Genomic DNA, 18965 nt, shown 5'->3' on the forward strand with positions numbered 1-18965 from the left:
TTTCAGTATCCTATCATTTTGCCTTTTCATACTGTTCATGGGGTTCTCAAGGCAAGAATACTGAAGTGGTTTGCCATTCCCTTCTCCAGTGGACCACATTCTGTCAGATCTCTCCACCATGACCCGCCCATCTTGGGTTGCCCCATGGGCATGGCTTAGTTTCACTGAGTTAGACAAGGCTGTGGTCCTAGTGTGATTAGATTGACTAGTTTTCTGTGAGTATGGTTTCAGTGTGTTTGCCCTCTGATGCTCTCTTGCAACACCTACCGTCTTACTTGGGTTTCTCTTACCTTGGATGTGGGGTATCTCTTCACGGCTGCTCCTGCAAAGTGCAGCCATTGCTCCTTACCTTGGATGAGGGGTATCTCCTCACTGCCGCCCTTCCTGACCTTCAACGTGGGATAGCTCCTCTAGGCTAGATACAACTTTCAGTTGTAAGTTGTACCCAACTCTTGAAACCCCATGAACTACAGCCCACGAGGGTCCTCTGTCCATGGAATTTCCCAGGCAAGAATACTAGAATAGGTTGTCATGCCCTCCTCCAGGGGATCTTTCCAACCCAGGAATCAAACTCGCATGTGCTGCATTGGCAGGTGGATTCTTTACCACTGAGAAAACATGGAAGCTGGTCATACTCATCTCTGCCAGTAACCATCTATATCCTCATTGCAAAATTAAAATTTGTTTTCATGGATTAAGAGAGATTATAAAAGGGGCTAAAATGGGTGTCTCCTTAGACCTAAGTATGTAATTTGATAGTCTATAAAACCCATACTTTACTGATACTCCCTCAGCCCTTCCATCAGGCACAGGTATCACTCCCTCCTTTGTGTACCTGATGCACAATACAAATTCAACAAATGCTGAATAAACACATAAAAATGCATCATGTATAAACCAGGTTTTTTAGTTAACTTTATCCTATGCTATATACTGCCCTTAAGATCATGAACTTTTTAAGTCCATAATTTGGATCATATCTTTCACATTTTTATGCCTCTTCTTTTTACCTCCTATTATAATACTGAGAATACAGAAAGTGCTTAATAAATATTCACTGACTGAATCAATAGTTTTGAAATAAGATACACATCTATCAATGATTAACCTCAAATAATAACTGGTAATACTTAGAGTTTAAAACTACTTTATTAAAGAAATAATTCAAAAGAGAAAAAACAATGAAAGAACAATTCAGTAATATCCCAACAACCTAACAACAATCAATAATTGATTTTTATTCTTTTTTTCTATCCCTAAACTCTTGGTTAAAAAAAATAATTGGACTAACAGAAAGAGACTCACAGACTTAGAAAACACATTCATGGTCGCCAGGGCGGGGGCACTTTGGGAAGGTCACGTATACAACTGCTATATTTAAAATGGATATCCAGCAAAAACCTACTGCATAACACATGCACCTCTGCTCAATGTTATGTTCCAGCCTGGATGGGAGCAGGGTTTGTGGGAGAATGGATACATGCATATGTATGGCTGAGTCCCTTCACTGTTCACCTGAAACTATCACAACATTGTTAATCAGCTAAACCCCAATACATAATGTTTCTGGTGTTAAAATAAAACAATAAATATAATTGTACTCATGAATAAAATTAGTATCCTTGTTTTTTTACTTATACTTAATAATCATTTTGGTATTGTGATGAGTTTTTATTTTCAAAAACTGTATTACAGTGTATGCAGAGGATAGCTCCAGCCTCTAGGGCAGTGTGATATTAACTTTTTGTGTCAACTTGACTGGGTCAAGGGCTGCCCAGGTTAGACATTATTTCTGGGTATGTCTGTGAGGTATAGATGAGATTAGTATTTGAATCAGTAGACTCAGGAAAACAGATAGCTCACTGCGATGTGGATGGGCATCATTCAATCCACTGAAGGTCTGAATAGAATAAAAAGAAGGAGGAAGGAGGATTTCCTGCCTTTTGCTTCCTACTTGGCTGCTTGAGCTCAAACATCTGTCTTCTGCCCTTGGACTAGGATTTATACCATCCATTCCTCTGGCCCTCAAGCCTTCAGGGATTCCGAATGGATTTCACCACTGGCTTTCCTGGGTCTCTCAGTTTCCATAATCATGTGAGCCAATTCCTCATAATAAACTCTTCCCTGTATACACACACACATACACACACACAACAGAATCAATTTCTGTTTCTCTGGAGAACTCTGACAGTATCTGCTACATAGTGGGCACTCAATAAACTAATAATTGAAAGGCAAATATTAATTACATTTCTAAAATATTTATAATTTTATAGGTGAGAAATGGAAACTTCTTTGATGTTTGAAACTTACATTACTACTGAGGATGAATAATTATGTGTTTATTGATCAACTGTTTTTCTCAATTGTGATTTTTTTCATACTTTTTGTACATTTATCTGTCAGACCCTTGATTTTAATGAACTCATTACAATTGCAACTAACTAATAAAATTTTTGTGACTTTTGTTCCTAAAATGTTTGTTGCTGTTCAGTCGCTCAGTCATGTCCGACCCTTTATTCCTAAACAGATGTCTTCAAATTTAGGAAACAACTGGCAAAATAAAGACAAATTTGTAATCACAGAAATAAAAGTATAAGCGGGAACAAATGTTAGTTCAAATATTGGTTGATGCCATCTAGTGGAAAAGTGATTTTAACTTCTCTCTCTCTCTGAATCAGAGATTCCCAAATATCAATGCCCCAAATTTGGCATTTATGGCACTTTACTAAAATATATACTCTAGCCTCACCTCTGCCTATGTTTTCTAACTCCTTTAATGTATATGATAACCCAAGAGTTGTGTTTCAATATTATCCATATTGTAAAGTATAAATTTGGATTCCCAGTGGTACCCGATACTTTCCTTTTTCATCAGAATTTTCTCCAGCTTCCTCACAATAGGAGATTATGCTGCTCTGATAACATTCTTTAAATGTGTACTCTGGGGCTTCTCTGGTAGCTCAATGGTAAAGAATCTATCTGCCCATGGGTTTGATCCCTGACCCAGGAAGATCCCCCATGCTGCGGAGCAACTAAGTCTGTGCACCATATCTACTGAGCCTGGGCTCTAGAGCCCGGGAGCTGCAGCTACTGAAGCCCGCACGCCCTAGGGCCCGTGCTCCATGAGAGAAGCCACCGCAATGAGAAGTCTGAGTACCCCAACCAGAGAGTAGCCCCCACTCGCCACAACTAGAGAACAGCTCACACAGCAACGAAGACACGACACAACCAAAAACAAACAAATGAATAAATATTTTTAAAATGTGTACTCCATGCTAGCCCCTGCGCTAACTGCTTTCCTTGTATTAATATTGCTCTATTTAATTCCTTCAACAACTCTAATAAGGTAAGTAGTATTATTATACTATTTTACAGAGGATAAGATTGAGGCAGGGAATTTCCCAAGGTCACATAGCTAATATGGTACCTGAGTTCAGATCTCTGTGACAGGAATGATCATAGCCACACTAGCAGGAAAAAGCATCAGTGACTTTACAATTCTATACGGTCACCTGTTTTCAGCTTTGTATACTACATGCAGAAATGAGTTAGAGAAATGAGTTAATTATCAAGGGCTGTTTAGGGAAATTTTACAACTTAATATTTACATGGTTTGGACTAATGCTTTACACACTCAGATGTTCTTTAAATACTGGATGTTGATTTGGGGTGTTCTAAATTTGAAGACATTTTCAATATTTTGCTGTCACTCTCCATTTTTCAAATACTAATGTAAGTTAAACTGATCTGCTTTAAACCTTCTATGTGGATGAAAACTGAAACTAACTTATAACTGGTTCAGTTCAGCTCAATTGCTCAGTTGTGTCCAACTCTTTGCGACCCCATGAATCGCAGCACGCCAAGCCTCCCTGCTGCTGCTAAGTCACATCAGTCGTGTCCGACTCTGTGAGACCCCTTAGATGGCAACCCAACAGGCTCCTCTGTCCCTGGGATTCTCCAGGCAAGAATACTGGAGTGGGTTGCCATTTCCTTCCCCAATGCATGAAAGTGAAAAATTAAAGTGAAGTTGCTCAGTCATGTCCAACTCTTAGTGACCCCATGGACTGTAGCCTACCAGGCTCCTCCATCCATGGGATTCTCCAGGCGAGAGTACTGGAGTGGGGTGCCATTGGCCAGGCCTCCCTGTCCATCACCCAAACTCATGTGCATCGAGTTGTTAGAAAACCCAGTTGATCAGAATCTATCAGCCATGTGAGGTGCATTGAAGCTAATGAAGCTGGTTGTAAGCATGGGTGCCTGGCTCTACCCAACAGGGGTCAAGGTTCTGGCCAGCACAGCCAGGCCTGAGATCATTCAATGCTGGCAGAAGTCAACCTCTGTGTCCCCATATCTCACCCTCATATCTACAGTTCACTCCTTCCCTAGGTATCAACTAACTACACCTGAAAAATTAATTCCTACTACTGCCCTAGTAGGAAATAATGGGAAGGTAACACAGGGACTTTACAATAGGCCCTCTTAAGGCTTCATAGGAGAAGGCAATGGCACCCCACTCCAGTACTCTTGCCTGGAAAATCCCATGGGCGGAGGAGCCTGGTGGGCTACAGTCCATGGGGTCGCTGAGGGTTGGACACGACTGAGCGACTTCACTTTCACTTTTCACTTTCATGCATTGGAGAAGGAAATGGCAACCCACTCCAGTGTTCTTTCCTGGAGAATCCCAGGGACGGGGGAGCCTGGTGGGCTGCCGTCCATGGGTTCGCACAGAGTCAGACATGACTGAAGCGACTTAGCAGCAGCAGCAAGGCTACACACCTGACAACTCCCTAGGTTGAAGTCTTCTGAGCATTAGTGAACAAAGAGTATCAAATAATGCAAAGAATTTTCAAAAATAAGAGCGAAAAAGCAAAATAAAAGTTTCTTCACTTTTACATTGCTGAGAGGAAGAGAAATTTGAAAATATAATCTTGTATTTGTGTCTCTATATTCCTCACTCCCACCTCTATCTCTGAGGAACTCCAAGTGTGACTTGGTAAAGCCCGATGACATGAGAAAAGGTTAAATATTTACCAAAAAAGAGGGAAAAGAATGATGAGTAACAAAGAATCTCTTAGTACACTGCACTAGGAAGAATAGAGAAAAATAAAAATAATTGTAGATAACATTAATTGAGAATTAATTTTCCCAGGCAAAAATTAATTTTCAAAATGCTCTTTGCATGCATTTGCACATGGGGATTAAATTAGGTAAGTGAAGTATGTACAATTATTAATCTTATTATACAAATAAGGAAGCAGGACTTAGGGCATATGCTGGAGTTATACAACTAGTAAACTATGAACCCCAGAGCCCAAGAACTTATCTACTACACTATAAGAAACAGATCAAATCTGCGTCATTTCCTTGGAGACTAAGAAGCCGACATGGGGTGAAAAATCCATTGAATGGTTCACTCATTTAACTAACAGACGCAGTTACGTAGACTTCTGGAAGTTTCCAAGCTCATTTATAGAAGCAGATCAGTTGTGCTACTGTTAATCCACTGAGTTCAGGGTGAGTTCCCCCGGGTAAGAATATGGACATCTTAGAGGCTAAAAGGACTAAGCCAATCTTTTCAGATTCTTTTTTTTTTTTTTAATGAAAGAATTAAAAAAAAAAAAAAAAAACACGAGGTTATAGAAACCTTGGTAAAGATTTACATAAAAACAAAGTAGTGTTTTTTAACATACCCAATATGACAGTGTGCTTGAAACCTCATTTTGGTGATAACCGCGTAGGTCCAAGAGTCACTGTGTGACTTTGAGGTCCGGCCACTTGCTTCTTGGCAACTCTGTGACAGGCTCCGGTGAAAACTCAAGTCACCTCCACTTAAGCATTGGTTTTCTTTCTAATTTGCAAACGCACAGGAACAGCTCCAAGAGTCTCCGGAGCCCGTCAACGACCAAGCGGTGTCGTGGGAAAAGCAGTCGCGGCCTCGGAACCAAAGCGCTGGTCTCCACCTGTCGGGGACAGCGTTTCCAGAGCACCGGGGGGCAGGGCCAGGCCCGTGGGGCTGGATTCACTGGTATCGATTAGAGCTGCCCGGGGACGTGCTCGGTCGCAGCTGCCAGACCATGCTGAGTGGAGTGTGCGCCCGACTCGCGTCAGCGCTGCGAGGGACACGCGCGCCGCCGTCCGCGGTCGCCCTGAGGTGTCTGCACGCGTCCAGCTCGCGGCCTTCCGCAGACAAGAGCGATAGGACGGAGAAACCGCCCCGCGCCTTCGACCAGGCCTTGCTGGAGTTCCTGGTGTGTCCGCTCTCCAAGAAGCCGCTCAGGTGAGATTCGCCCGCTGCGGGTTTTCCTTCGTGGCCTCAGTCGAGGGGAGTGGGCAGATAGACCGCATGGCCGTTTACAGCCATTGAGGAGTCTTTTAGGTGACTCTGGGTAGTCTTCGCTGCCATTTTTTGGACCTGGGCCCGCCAGCTCCCAAATCTTCCCTCTGCGGGGGGAAGGGAGACTGAAGACCAGAGGGGAACCGAGGCCTCTGAAGCCAACCGCCGACTCGCAGGCTTGGGTGAGGCGCATATAGATTAGTCACTCACTGGCTGCGCATTAGAATCGCCAGTTGCTGCTGCTGTGTTCAGTCGTGTCCGACTCTGCGACCCTTTGGACTGTAGCCCACCACGCTTCTCTGCCTACGGAATGTTCCAGTCAGGAAGAGTGGAGTGGGTTACCATTTCCTCCTCCAGGGGATCTTCCCCACCGAGGGCTCGAACCCGTGTGCCCTGTCTCCTGCGTTGCTGGCAGATTTCCAGGCACCACCCAGGGCGGGGCGAATAGGGAGGCCTGGAGGCGGGGCCTGAGCAATTGTGTATTTTCCTAACAGGACCGCTAGTGTTTCTCACGTAGACCCAAGTTTATGAACTATTGGAAACCCAAGGCATTCAGATTTTTAAGCCAAGATGATGAAAAATGTAGTAGCCTCCAGATTCTTGGGAAAATGCCATGTACGATCTTAAGCATGTAAACTACGTGTGCTGCCCTTTGGCTTTTAGTTCTCAACTAGTTGTGTTTTTGTTTTGTTTTAAGGCCTTCTTAACCTTTAACCCAGAGTCTTGAGGGTAAACAGCCCTACTGTCTCAGGCTACTAAAACTGAACATTCACAACACTAGTAAACACCGAAATGCTATCAATAGCAGTCTTTGGGTGGTGGATTGCTAGTAATCTTTATTTTCATCTTTTTCACTTCTCTTTCTGAATATTTTTCATAATGAACATATTGCTCATTCAGTTTTCTTAAACCTTGAAATTACCACTTGATCTGCTTTTTGGCTAATTTTGTAAATAGCACATTCGCAGACATAACATTCTGAAGTTTGCTCATTTTTGCCCTCTCTTTCTCAGACTTGTGTATTTTGATTTTTCAGTGGTTTCCTTTTTAATGGGTCAATAAGGCTGCTCTATTAAGCATGTAAAAGGAAGAAGTTGAAATTTCCTCTAGTGTCTGTTCCAGTAGTAAATTAATGGGGATTGTTTGGGGTTGAAAAGAGTAATGAAGGACTATTTGGATGAAAAGGGCAAGATCTTTTCTGACTGGTATTTTTAAAAATTAAGGCATAGCTTGAGGATAAAGTGAAAAAAAAAAAGAGATAGAAACTGACTAAAATGGGAACAATTAAGAGATTTATTTTCTAAGAGAAATAGTACAATTGGCTATTACTGCTTTTAAAATGAAAAGCCATCTAATTCTGCTTTTCTTGGATTAACTCCATGTTTAGAATTGGATAAATGTTACTGTTTATTGAACATCAAGCTCTTCCAAGCATTTTGTTTTCCATGATTCATTTTGGTTTTTTTTCCCCCCTCAGATATGAAGCATCGACAAATGAATTGATTAATGAAGAGTTAGGAATAGCCTATCCAATTATTGATGGGATTCCTAATATGATACCACAGGCAGCTAGGATGACACATCAAAATAAGAAGCAAGAAGAAGTGGAGCAGCATTAGATCATACTTAAAAACAACACACACAACTAAATATTCTAAATACCACCTACCTTTTAAAAAGTCAGAGTGGCGGGTATTAAGTGGAGAAGAATGTTTCTGTCTCTTCCTGTGCTGACTGTCCTGATTCCACTGGTATCTTTAGCAGGACTGTTTTACTCAGCCTCTGTGGAAGACGACTTCCCTCAGGGCTGCACTAGCACCACCAGTCTGTGCTTTTACAGTCTGCTCTTGCCGATTACCATACCTGTTTATGTGTTCTTCCACCTTTGGACTTGGATGGGAATTAAACTCTTCAGGCATAATTAACGCAGCCAGAGCCAAGATGGTATATTCTAAAGATATGCTTGAGTGCCTGTCTCTGAAGGCTCGTCTACATGGGAATACTGGAAACCCGCTTAATTTGCAGGAGAGATGCTTTGCCTAGCTTTCTGTCAGGGGTCTAGGGTCTATGAGAGGCTTAAGCTGCAGAGGCGTCTTTATTGTACTTTGGTTCTGCCCTTGTTTTTTGAAGGTTCTCATTTATACCTGGAGTATCAAAAGGAACATTACAAACTGTCTTTTTGGAAATTAACAGCCCCAACCATCACTTGATGGCTTATCCCATTCATAATTAAAAATTACTATTTTGAAATTTTATGTTTATTTTAGATTAAAGGCTTTGGTAATGTCACATGTTAACGATGACTAAAATAATTCCGAAGGAGCTATGTTGGAGTAGTTGTAGAGAAATGCATTTGAACTAATGTGATATAAAACTATAGTAAAATGGAAATTTCATGGACTTGCCAAAATTCTGAGTTTTTAAAATCACCATCATTTCTTTGGCATCAAATGCTTACATTAATTTTAATAAAATAATAAAAAGATATTGACACTTGCCATAAAGCAATTTGCAGTTTTGTGTTTTTTCCCCCTCCTTTGGTCACAAGAGTATGATTCTAAGAAAGGGGAAATGTAAAATAGTCTGAATTTCAAACTATAGGCTATGTTTAGAGAGACACTTAACTAACCCAAAGTAGAAAAATTTCCCAGGAAAATACGTGCTTCTGGGGGTAGAGATGGGGTTGAAAGACTTGAAAATAGCTGATTATGTCCTAGAGTTTAATGTTATGCCTCACATTTCAGTTCCTTTTCCTGCCATGGACCTACTTAGCGATACAAGAGCATGAGCATTTGACATATTAATAGTTCCTGATTTTCCAGAACTTCCAACAAGGCTGATTAGTAACTATTTCAGAGGTGCAACATGTTTCAGTAGTTACCCCAAAGAAACCTAAGAACTGAATATACTTTAATTGATTCTAAATAGACTCTTAAAGCAGTTTAACAGAAACTTGAGATAGTGATTCCTCTCCTTCAAAAGAAAATTAAAATGAGTTTAGATGTGTTTTCTAATGCATAACTTCAACGTATATACTCTAGTACAAGTCTTGTTTTAAAAATTACTCTTCTGGCAATATACAAATAACACAAACTGAATGAGGGACCCATCCCTTCTGGAAGTGGTTTTACTCTTTAATTTGCTCCAAATTTCACTGTGGTCAGTGTAAATGAAACAATTCTGAGAAAACAAGCACTGTATTCTAAAAAGTCAATTTTAGCTTTTTCAAGCTAAGCATTTTACCATATTAGAGGGAACTGAGTAGCAAAGCCCTGGGGGACTATAGTATGAACTCCATCCTTTCACTAGTATTTATTTAGCAGTCATTTGTATAGTACAAACTATACACTAGGTACAATTCTAAACATATTACACATATAAAATCTCATAATCTAAGGGGTAGGTGGGTAATATAACAATTTTACAGATGAGGAAACGAAAGCACACAGGTTAAGTGATTTACCCAGAGTAACGGACAGTAACAAGTTGAAACCACTCAGGAATGCAGTTTTGGTCTGTCTTCTGAATCACTGTAATAGTACTGCTTTATTTTGTGCAAACTCATCCTTTCTATTTTCAGGAAAAATAGAATGAGATATCAAAATGCTTGGACTCTAATTCTTAGTCAAGCCTGATGACCTTTGTGTTTTCCTAAGTATATTGTTGCACTGTAAACCCATCATGGAAATACTGCCTGATCCTTTCACTAATTGGAACTCTTCCCTACTCATTCCTACCCACAGCCCCAATAATGAGCTGACTTCACAATGGCAGGACCTCTTGCCTCCTCAGAGCCTCCCTGCTGTCCTCACTGCATCACTGACAGGGATCATCTTTAAGACCTATGAATAAGCTCCTTGCCACCAACTTTGTACATGGGGATTTTCCACCCTGAGGGAGCAAGAAAGGACTTGTCATGACCTACTTTACCTTTTCATTTTCTTCCATTCCTGCAGAGTGGGCTTTTAAGGAAGCCTCTCTGAACTTCACATCCTGCCCATCTGTGACATGGAAATGAGACCAACTTTCAGGCCTGGTAGAGTTTTAAATGAGGCAGGAAATACAAAATTACCTGTTACAGCCACAAGCCATAGTAGATTCTCACTACTATGTGTAGTTATGGAGGGAAAGTCCTGTTCCCTTTTCTAAGTTTTGCCCAGCTTACTGAAATTCTCCATTTCTAAGTGGCTGCTGTTTTGCGCACAAGCCACTAGGTGGCACTCTCAGCCAACTCACTGGCAGGTAAGCTCTCAGGACACTGAAAGACTAGTTGGGACATTGAGCTAGATAGCCATATCCCACAAACTTAATTCACTCTCATGGCATGTACTGGACAGCCATGATAGCTGTAGTGAATCCTGACAAATGGAATAACCCATGCAGAGAGGGAAGTAGAACTGAAGACAGGAGGTGAGGAAGCAGCAGGGGTAGAGGTGGGATGAGACAAGGGTTCCAAGCAGAAGAAAAACCATACAAACATAGGACTGTGGCCTGTTGAGGAAACTGAGCTAGTCACAAGTGACTAGAACATGGTACATTGTATATGCAAGGCCGTGGTGGGGGACCAAGAGGCACATCAGGTTGGATTTTCGAACTAGAATAACCGTGTTAATGAACATTATTGCTTGATTTTTAAATTGTCTTGCTGTATGCAGCTGATAAACACTTCCTAGAAAAAGAAAAAACATGGAAATTTGCAGGGGTTTTGTGTGTTACAGACCCCTAAGGTGGCAAGTGCTCACATTTGCACTAATACAGTAGCCACCAGTCACATGTAGACACTGAACACTTGAAATGACTAAGGAATTTTAAATCTCAGTTAAATAGCTACAAATTATTGGACAGCACAGCTCAACACTTTTTCCCATTACTACCGATGAAAGTTTTCTCTCTTCAAAATTCAACAACTAAACCTTATCTACAGCAGGGAGTCCATCTTCTTCAGCAGTACAGATCTACTGAAGTTTCTGCATGTGTGCTAACTGGCTTCAGCCGTGTCTCTTTGCAACACTATGGACTGTAGCCTGCCAGGCTCCTCCATCCATAGAATTCTCCAGGCAAGAATACTGGAGTGGGCTGCCATGCCCTCTCTAGGGCATCTTCCTGACCCAGGGATCAAACACGTTTCTCCTTAGTCTTCTGCACTGGCAGGCAGGTTCTTTACCACTAGCGCCACCTGGGAAGCCCATCTAGGTCTCTAGCCTTACAGAAAGTTCTACTGGACAGTGTTGGTCTAGATACAGGGAGACCAGCTGAGAGAGGACTGCAGTGATGGGACAGGAGATGTAAGAGCCTGAACTAAAGCACTGGCAGTGGGCTTAGAGGAAGATGAAAAACAAGAATTGTCAAAACCTGATATTTCTTAAATGTGGGGGTGAATAAGAGGGAGGAAGGGAAGATGGTTGAAGGAGGTGTTAGTGGTACCATTTTAAGCTGCAGAATACAGGAAAGATGATCATATTCTTAAACATGTTGAGATGAAGGAGCTGAGAAGTATGCAGGCAGACACAGGCCACGTAGGAGAAATGGCTGTGGTGCTGTATTGTCAGTTCCTGTTGGACAGAGAGAGATCTGGGGATCATCAGCATGGACATAATAACTATGCCACAGCAACAAGAAGGAATATGTGTAGAGTGAGAAAAGATGACCAGACAAGCACTTAAGGTCAGGAAGTATAAGAGAAGCATGCAACATGTATACTAATTAAATAATTAAAAAAAAACAACATTCAAAAAACTAAGATCATGGCATGCAGTCCCACCACTTTGTGGCAAATAGATGGGGAAACAATGGAAACAGTGAGAGACTTTAAAAAAAAAAAACTTTTCAAGTGCATTCATCTGATTGTTTTCCAGAATATCTATGTTTTGTTATATAATAAATATTTTCAAACAAAATCAACATGTATTAATGTCCTTAAACCATCCAGGCTTCATTAAAAAAAAAAAAAATGGGAAAGCAGCCACGAAAAAGAAAACCTAGCAGTTCATTAAGAGTTTTGAGGAGAAAGGAGTCAATTGTTTCAAATGTGATAAATATATTTAAGATAGAAATGTGCAAGTTTCCATTGAAATTTGCAACAAAAAATTCATCTAGGTAACCAGAGTACTTTAAGAGGGAGAAGAATCACTTAAGCCCTGGACAAACTACCCAGACATTTATGAGAAAAAACTCTGCTGTCTCAATGCATTGTGTTTCTCAATGCACTTGTTTTAACAGCCTAATCTATATCATTGTCAATACATTTTACAAGCAAAAATAGGAATTCTAAAAAAGCAAGTAAACACACTGAACAGTCAGCAAGATTTTTATGTTAATTTTTAAGTTAATTTTATTTCTGAAAATATTTCCCAAAAGGGGTAAAGAGTGTGAGGTAGGTCAGCCAAATCCTCTCTTGTTGTTGATGGCTGCTTGGAGTGCTTCTTCTACTCTTTCCATTGTAGAATATTTAGGGAGGTAGAGGACACTGAAACATGTCTGTGCTCTTATGGGATCTTTTTCATTCAAATTTTCAGGACAGTGAAATGTTATTTTCATATTCTTTAAACCTTTTACTTGAATTCTGTCGGTTCCTGTAAGAAACACTAAAAAAAAAAGAAAAATCAGTGCTATCTGCTTCACAGAAACCGAAATTTATATAGAGAAAATGTGTTTATTCAAAAACACTAATTGAGGGCCCATGTGCTTTGGACTGCATTGGGGGCCACTGTTAGGACAAAGTCTGAAAACAGTCACTGCCCTCAAGCAGCTTACAGTCTGGTTGGGAATATTAAATTATTGGGCAGGAAAAGACAAACAGAGAAAAATAAAAAGGGTGTAAGACAGCTCATGGAATTAGTCCCTCATGAGTGTAAATGCTGTGGCAGAGCAGGGAGAGATTTAGGCTGGGATAACCGGGAGGACTTCCAGTTCAAAGACTGGAAAGGTAGGTTGGGTTTCTGGAAAAGTCTGGATACCTTTCAACATCCATGTTATCCAAAGAAAAAAGAAGATAAATGTTTCTCAAAAATAAGTAAGGAAATTGAGTAAGGAAATGAGAGAGGCAATCATTAAGTCTCAGGAAAAGCACTCAGTTCAGTTCAGTCGTTCAGTCATGTCTGACTCATTGCGACCCCATAGACTGCAGTACACCAGGCTTGCCTGTCCATCACCAACTCCCAGAGCTTACTCAAACTCATGTCCATAGAGTCAGTGATGCCATCCAACCATCTCATTTCTGTCGTCCCCTTCTCCTCCAGTCTTCGATCTTTCCCAATATCAGGGTCTTTTCAAATGAATCAGTTCTTCCCATCAGGTGGCCAATGTATTGGAGGTTCAGCTGCAGTATTAGTCCTTCCAATGAATATTCAACACTGATTTCCTTTAGGATGGACTGGTTGGATCTCCTTGCAGTCCAAGGGACTCTCAAAAATCTTCTCAAACACCACAGTTCAAAAGCATCAATTCTTTGGCACTCAGCTCTCTTTATAGTCCAACTCTCATATCCATACAGGACTACTGGAAAAACCATAGCCTTGACTAGATGGACCTTTGTTGGCAAAGTAATGTCTCTGCTTTTTAATACGCTGTCTAGGTTGGTCATAACTTTCCTTCCAAGGAGTAAGCGTCTTTTAATTTCATGGCTGCAATCACCATCTGCAGTGATTTTGGAGCCCAGAAAAATAAAAGTCTGACACTGTTTCCACTGTTTCCCCATCTATTTCCCATGAAGTGATGGGACAGGATGCCATGATCTTAGTTTTCTGAACGTTGAGCTTTAAGCCAACTTTTTCACTCTCCACTTTCACTTTCATGAAGAAGCTCTTTAGTTCTTCACTTTCTGCCATAAGGGTGGTGTCATCTGCATATCTGAGATTATTGATATTTCTCCCAGAAATCTTGATTCCAGCTTGTGCTTCTTCCAGCCCAGCGTTTCTCATGATGTAGTCCGTTAAATAAGCAGGGTGACAAGATACAGCCTTGATGTACTCCTTTTCCTATGTGGAACCAGTCTGTTGCCATGTCCAGTTCCAAGAGGTGCTTCCTGACTTGCATACAGCTTTCTCAAGAGGCAGGTCAGGTGGTCTGGTATTCCCATCTCTTTCAGAATTTTCCATAGTTTATTGTGATCCACACAGTGATTAAATGGCAAATGACTATGCCATTGACTTTGGCATAGTCAATAAAGCAGAAATAGATATTTTTCTGGAACTCTCTTGCTTTTTCCATGATCCAGTGGATGTTGGCAATTTGACCTCTGGTTCCTCTGCCTTTTCTAAAACCAGATTGAACATCTGGAAGTTCACGGTTCACGTATTGCTGAAGCCTGGCTTGGAGAATTTTGAGCATTACTTTACTAGCATGTGAGATGAGTGCAATTGTGCTGTAGTTTGGGCATTCTTTGGCATTGCCTTTCTTTGGGATTGGAATGAAAACAGTCCTTTTCCAGTCCTGTGGCCACTGCTGAGTTTTCCAGATTTGCTGGCATACTGAGTGCAGCACTTTCACAGCATCATCTTCCAGGATTTGAAATAGCTCAACTGGAATTCCATCATCACCTCCACTAGCTTTATTCGTAGTGACGCTTTCTAAGGCCCACTTGACTTCACATTCCAGGATGTCTGACTCCAGGTGAGTGATCACACCATTGTGATTATCTGGGTTGTGAAGATCTTTTCTGTACAGTTCTTCTGTGTATTCTTGCCACCTCTTCTTAATATCTTCTGCTTCTGTTAGGTCCCTACCATTTCTGTCCTTTATTGAGCCTGTCTTTGCATGAAATGTTCCCTTGGTATCTTTAAATTTCTTGAAGTGATCTCTAGTCTTTCCCATTCTATTGTTTTCCTCTATTTCTGTGCATTGATCACTTAGGAATGCTTTTTATCTCTCCTTGTATTCTTTGGAACTCTGCATTCAAATGGTATATCTTTCCTTTTATCCTTTGCCTTTCACGTCTCTTCACAGCTATTTGCAAGGCCTCCTCAGACAACCATTTTGCCTTTTTGCATTTCTGTTTCTTGGGGATAGTCTTGATCACTGCCTCCTATACAATGTCATGAACCTCCGTCTATAGTTCTTCAGGCCCTCTATCAGATCTAATCCCTTGAATCTATTTAGTCAATTCCACTATATAATCATAACGGATTTGATTTAGGTCATACCTAAATGGTCTAGTGGTTTTCCCTACTTTCTTCAATTTAAGTCTGAATTTGCCAATAAGGAGTTCATGATCTGAAAAGCAGTGCGTAGGCATAAAACAGATTGAAGTCTGAAGGTTGAGTTAAAACCATGGAGACAAGTGATAGTGTACAGCTTGGCTCATCCCATGGGGCCTGGGTAACTGAGTGATGATACAACTACAGGAGTCTCAATATTTAGCTCAAAGAAGCCAAATTTACAATAGGCAGAATTGAAAATGACTGGAAAAAATCTATATTACCATTTTTTTTTTTATATTGGGACAACCTATAAAGAACATTCCACTGGACTATGAGTGACTCTGACTTCACAGGCAAGTGATGCCTGTGAAGAACAAGATTTCCTTATCCCACAAAAAGGACACAAGAGTACAGACTTCCTCCTGATGTAACACTCACCAAGGAATTTTTTCTTTTCCTCCAAAGTCAATTTGTGTAAAGCTTTCCAAAACATCACTATGGTGGGATGTGAACTGTCGTATCCATGTTCATAATGTGCATTCTATAGAAAAATGCAAAAAACACAATATTCAAGAAACAAATACAATTTTAATTTAAACCACTCAGCCTTTATGATGTACCTTTTCAAATGTTTCCCAGTCGTAATCTGTATTTCCGATAATCACATCCTTGAGTTGTTCGGGATGGAAAAATTCAATAATCTCCTTGTCACACACTTTGTAAAATCCTCTTTGAAATTCCTCATAAACTGCCTTTACAGAGATGTTGAAGATGTAATTGACATACTTAGAAACATAGTCTCTCCTTTAATGAAACAAAGAATGATTTCAGTTTACAGCAATACTCCAAACAAAACCGAGAGAGGGGTGAAAAGAATGATATAAATGGAGGAAGAGATGGTGACCTTGGGATCTGCCTGGTGACTGCTGCAGCACCTTCTCCAAATAAGGGGAAGACGGTCGCCTGCACCATCTCCACACCACTGCTGGTGTGCAGGGCCCTTATTCTCAAAGAAGGATCCACAGTGCCACAAGGGGTTTAAGATCCACAGTGTACTATTATTCAGACTTCCCTGGTGCCTCTGGGCACACCTGCCAGTTCTTTCAGGGGAAGGGGCCAGGCAATCAATAATTCTATGGACAAAATTGAGGTATACTGATTAAATATACCACAGAGCTAGAAATGTTCCATTTCTTGATCTGCATACTTATAACTTTGAACTTTTCTATATGTTATAATTCAAAATTTTTTTAAATAAAGATTTTAAGAAAAACACTGGGCTTTAGGCCAGAATGCTCACTAGATATTTCTTTGCCACTCTGACCAACTATCGGGAATATTCTATGATCCCAAACTCTATGGCTTTAAATGGCATCCCATAAGGTAATGGGAAGTCAAGATACCACAGTAAGATCTAATAATATTAACAAAACTAAGTGTCTGCTATGGACTGGGCACCACTGTGAACTAGGTACTGGACAAACAACAGTGAGCAAAACAGACCACGCTCTTGGCATCACACACTCCTAAGAGCTGGGGGAAACACTCAAGTAAAAATAAAGGCAGATAATGTGTGACATGGAAAGGAAAAAGTAAAGCCGGGTAAGGAGAAAAAGAGGTATTTATCCCCTAGACAGAAAGATAACAGAGGGCCTCTGCAAGAAAGCCATTTCCATCCCTGCCGGCAGCAAACTTGGAGACACACACACGCACACAACATGCACTGATCCTCGCCTTACTGGAAAATGGTTAAGAGAGGAAAATTATAATGACAAGGAATTTTAAGAGCCCAGTGAAATAAACACTGCAAAAAATCGGACACGATTAAGCGAGTAACACTTTCTCTTTTCAGACAAAACAATTATTTCTTTATACTTACTTGTTAGTCTGGTCAACAATTACGTGACTTCCATCAGGAATTAAGTCTGCATCATTTTTGTCCCAATGCACCTGTAACCACAAATGAACTCAGTAATCTCCAAGAGAATCCCCAACAATCTACTGTCAACAAAAATACTTTATAGCATACCTCTTTTCCTCAAGAATTTGTGAAAATACATATTTTTGTTATAAAAACCAGCAAGGTGGTAAAAAAAAATTTACCACATTTATCACAGAGAATGAAAAATAAACTTTAAAAAACCTGAATTATCTATTTTAACTGATCATACTGAAAGAACTACTGGGAAAATTGCCACATCTCGGTATTCACTTCACACAGTACAGACCCAGCACAGTAGATTTGCAAAACTGGTCAAAAATTCCTCCCATCCTGGTATTTACACCATGTAACTTTGCAACAGCTCCCATCAAGAGGGGGGTCTATTTCTTCAGCTGGTGAATCTGAGTGCAGAAGTGTGAAGATTTTGACCAGTGGGACCTGACAGGAGTAAACGCTTGAAAGGAAGCTGCGTGTTGGGGCCTGCCATCTCCTCCTACTTTCTGTAACTCCTCACTCCGTGAAGAAGCCTCAGCTAGTCAGCTAGGACAGACACAGCTGTTCCAGCTGCACCCCCTCAACCAACCAGCCTGCTAACGAACAGGTGTGGGAGCAAGGCCACTGTGATCCACCCAGAACAGTCAAGTCAGGCCGGTCCAGAAAGCCCCAGACTCGTGTTTGCTGTTTTACACCACTGAGTTTAGGTGTTATCTGTCACTCAGTAAAATCTAACTGATAATACACCCAGCTCAAGAAAAATGAGAAAAAATACCTTTTGTACTACCTTAATTTATAGTTTGGTTTTTTATTAAAAGTATATAAATAGTTAACCCAATTATAAAGTCTATAACTTTATAGAGTATACAAATTTATAAAGCATATACATTTATAAGGTATATAAGTAGTAAAAGAGATTAAATATGACATTTCATTTTATTTTTACTGTTACTTACATTAAAATGGATGTGAAATACTTCTTCTAAGTCATCGCCATCATCATCCAGAAGTGTCTGCAAACTCCTAAAGAACAGTCTTATTGTCAGTAATCATGATGGTTAGATACATCATCTAAAAATGTCAAGGGCATGCCTGTTCTCAAGGTGGGAGGTCAGGTTTAGTTCATGTCACTTGTTTCTGTATATTGATAGTCTAACTAGGGCCAGACTGCAGCCAAAAGTGTGAGGTTTGGACGTTTATTTGTAATTCTGCAGGCTCCCCACCCAATTCTCAGCTCTCTTCCCTCCACCCTAGCTACAGTGGTGTCGGATAAGTACCACTAGAAACAGCATAACTGGTACAGGTACAACATGGGAGAGCTTTGTTAACTCTCTAAAGGGATGCTTGTCATTGGGTAAGGCCTCTGGGAGAAGGTGCAATCAGTTGATTTTTTCCCCTGACTGGATTTTTTATTACTAAATTTTGCCAAAACTGGATCTTTTTTTTTGGCCACACCATGCAGCTTGCAGGATTTCAGTTCCCCGACCAGGGATTGAACACAGGCCATGGTGGTAAAAGCACCAAGTCCTAACTACTGGACCACCAAGGAATTCCC

General features: G+C 40.6%; 4 protein-coding genes across 6 annotated transcripts in view; 2 read left to right on the top strand and 2 right to left on the bottom strand.

The window, feature by feature from the left end:
* The window catches only part of HERC3 (HECT and RLD domain containing E3 ubiquitin protein ligase 3), a 200535-nt gene extending 194628 nt beyond the window's left edge, over window positions 1–5907 (bottom strand). Inside the window, exon 1 of the mRNA XM_010860177.1 lies at window positions 5694–5907. The gene's annotated coding sequence lies outside the window, so the exon portion shown is untranslated. The remainder of the gene's footprint in view (window positions 1–5693) is intronic.
* A 72-nt stretch (window positions 5908–5979) lies between these two features.
* The window catches only part of PYURF (PIGY upstream reading frame), a 78991-nt gene continuing 66005 nt past the window's right edge, over window positions 5980–18965 (top strand). Inside the window, exons 1-2 of one of the 2 annotated variants that reach the window (XM_010860172.1) lie at window positions 5980–6280; window positions 7815–8845. In XM_010860172.1, coding sequence (XP_010858474.1) covers window positions 6078–6280; window positions 7815–7956 — 345 coding nt within the window. In that variant the 5' untranslated portion in view covers window positions 5980–6077 and the 3' untranslated portion in view covers window positions 7957–8845. Of the gene's footprint in view, window positions 6281–7814; window positions 8846–18965 lie in introns of those variants that run through there. The other variant, XM_010860171.1, reaches the window with a different exon arrangement.
* On the top strand, window positions 5989–8845 carry PIGY (phosphatidylinositol glycan anchor biosynthesis, class Y). The gene is made up of 2 exons (XM_010860173.1): window positions 5989–6280; window positions 7815–8845. Exon 2 carries the CDS (start codon window positions 8047–8049, stop codon window positions 8260–8262), a length of 216 nt encoding a protein of 71 aa, XP_010858475.1. The 5' UTR covers window positions 5989–6280; window positions 7815–8046; the 3' UTR covers window positions 8263–8845.
* HERC5 (HECT and RLD domain containing E3 ubiquitin protein ligase 5) overlaps window positions 12649–18965 on the bottom strand; it is a 46312-nt gene continuing 39995 nt past the window's right edge. For both annotated transcript variants that reach the window (XM_010860170.1, XM_010860169.1), the window contains 5 exons: window positions 18367–18433; window positions 17354–17424; window positions 16095–16278; window positions 15913–16015; window positions 12649–12921 (listed from right to left, as the gene is read on the bottom strand). In XM_010860170.1, the coding sequence (XP_010858472.1) occupies window positions 12716–12921; window positions 15913–16015; window positions 16095–16278; window positions 17354–17424; window positions 18367–18433 (631 nt within the window). In that variant the 3' untranslated portion in view covers window positions 12649–12715. The remainder of the gene's footprint in view (window positions 12922–15912; window positions 16016–16094; window positions 16279–17353; window positions 17425–18366; window positions 18434–18965) is intronic.

This window comes from Bison bison, unplaced genomic scaffold (genome assembly GCF_000754665.1).
Source record: "Bison bison bison isolate TAMUID 2011002044 unplaced genomic scaffold, Bison_UMD1.0 scf7180017864464, whole genome shotgun sequence".
NCBI classification, from domain to species: domain Eukaryota; kingdom Metazoa; phylum Chordata; class Mammalia; order Artiodactyla; family Bovidae; genus Bison; species Bison bison.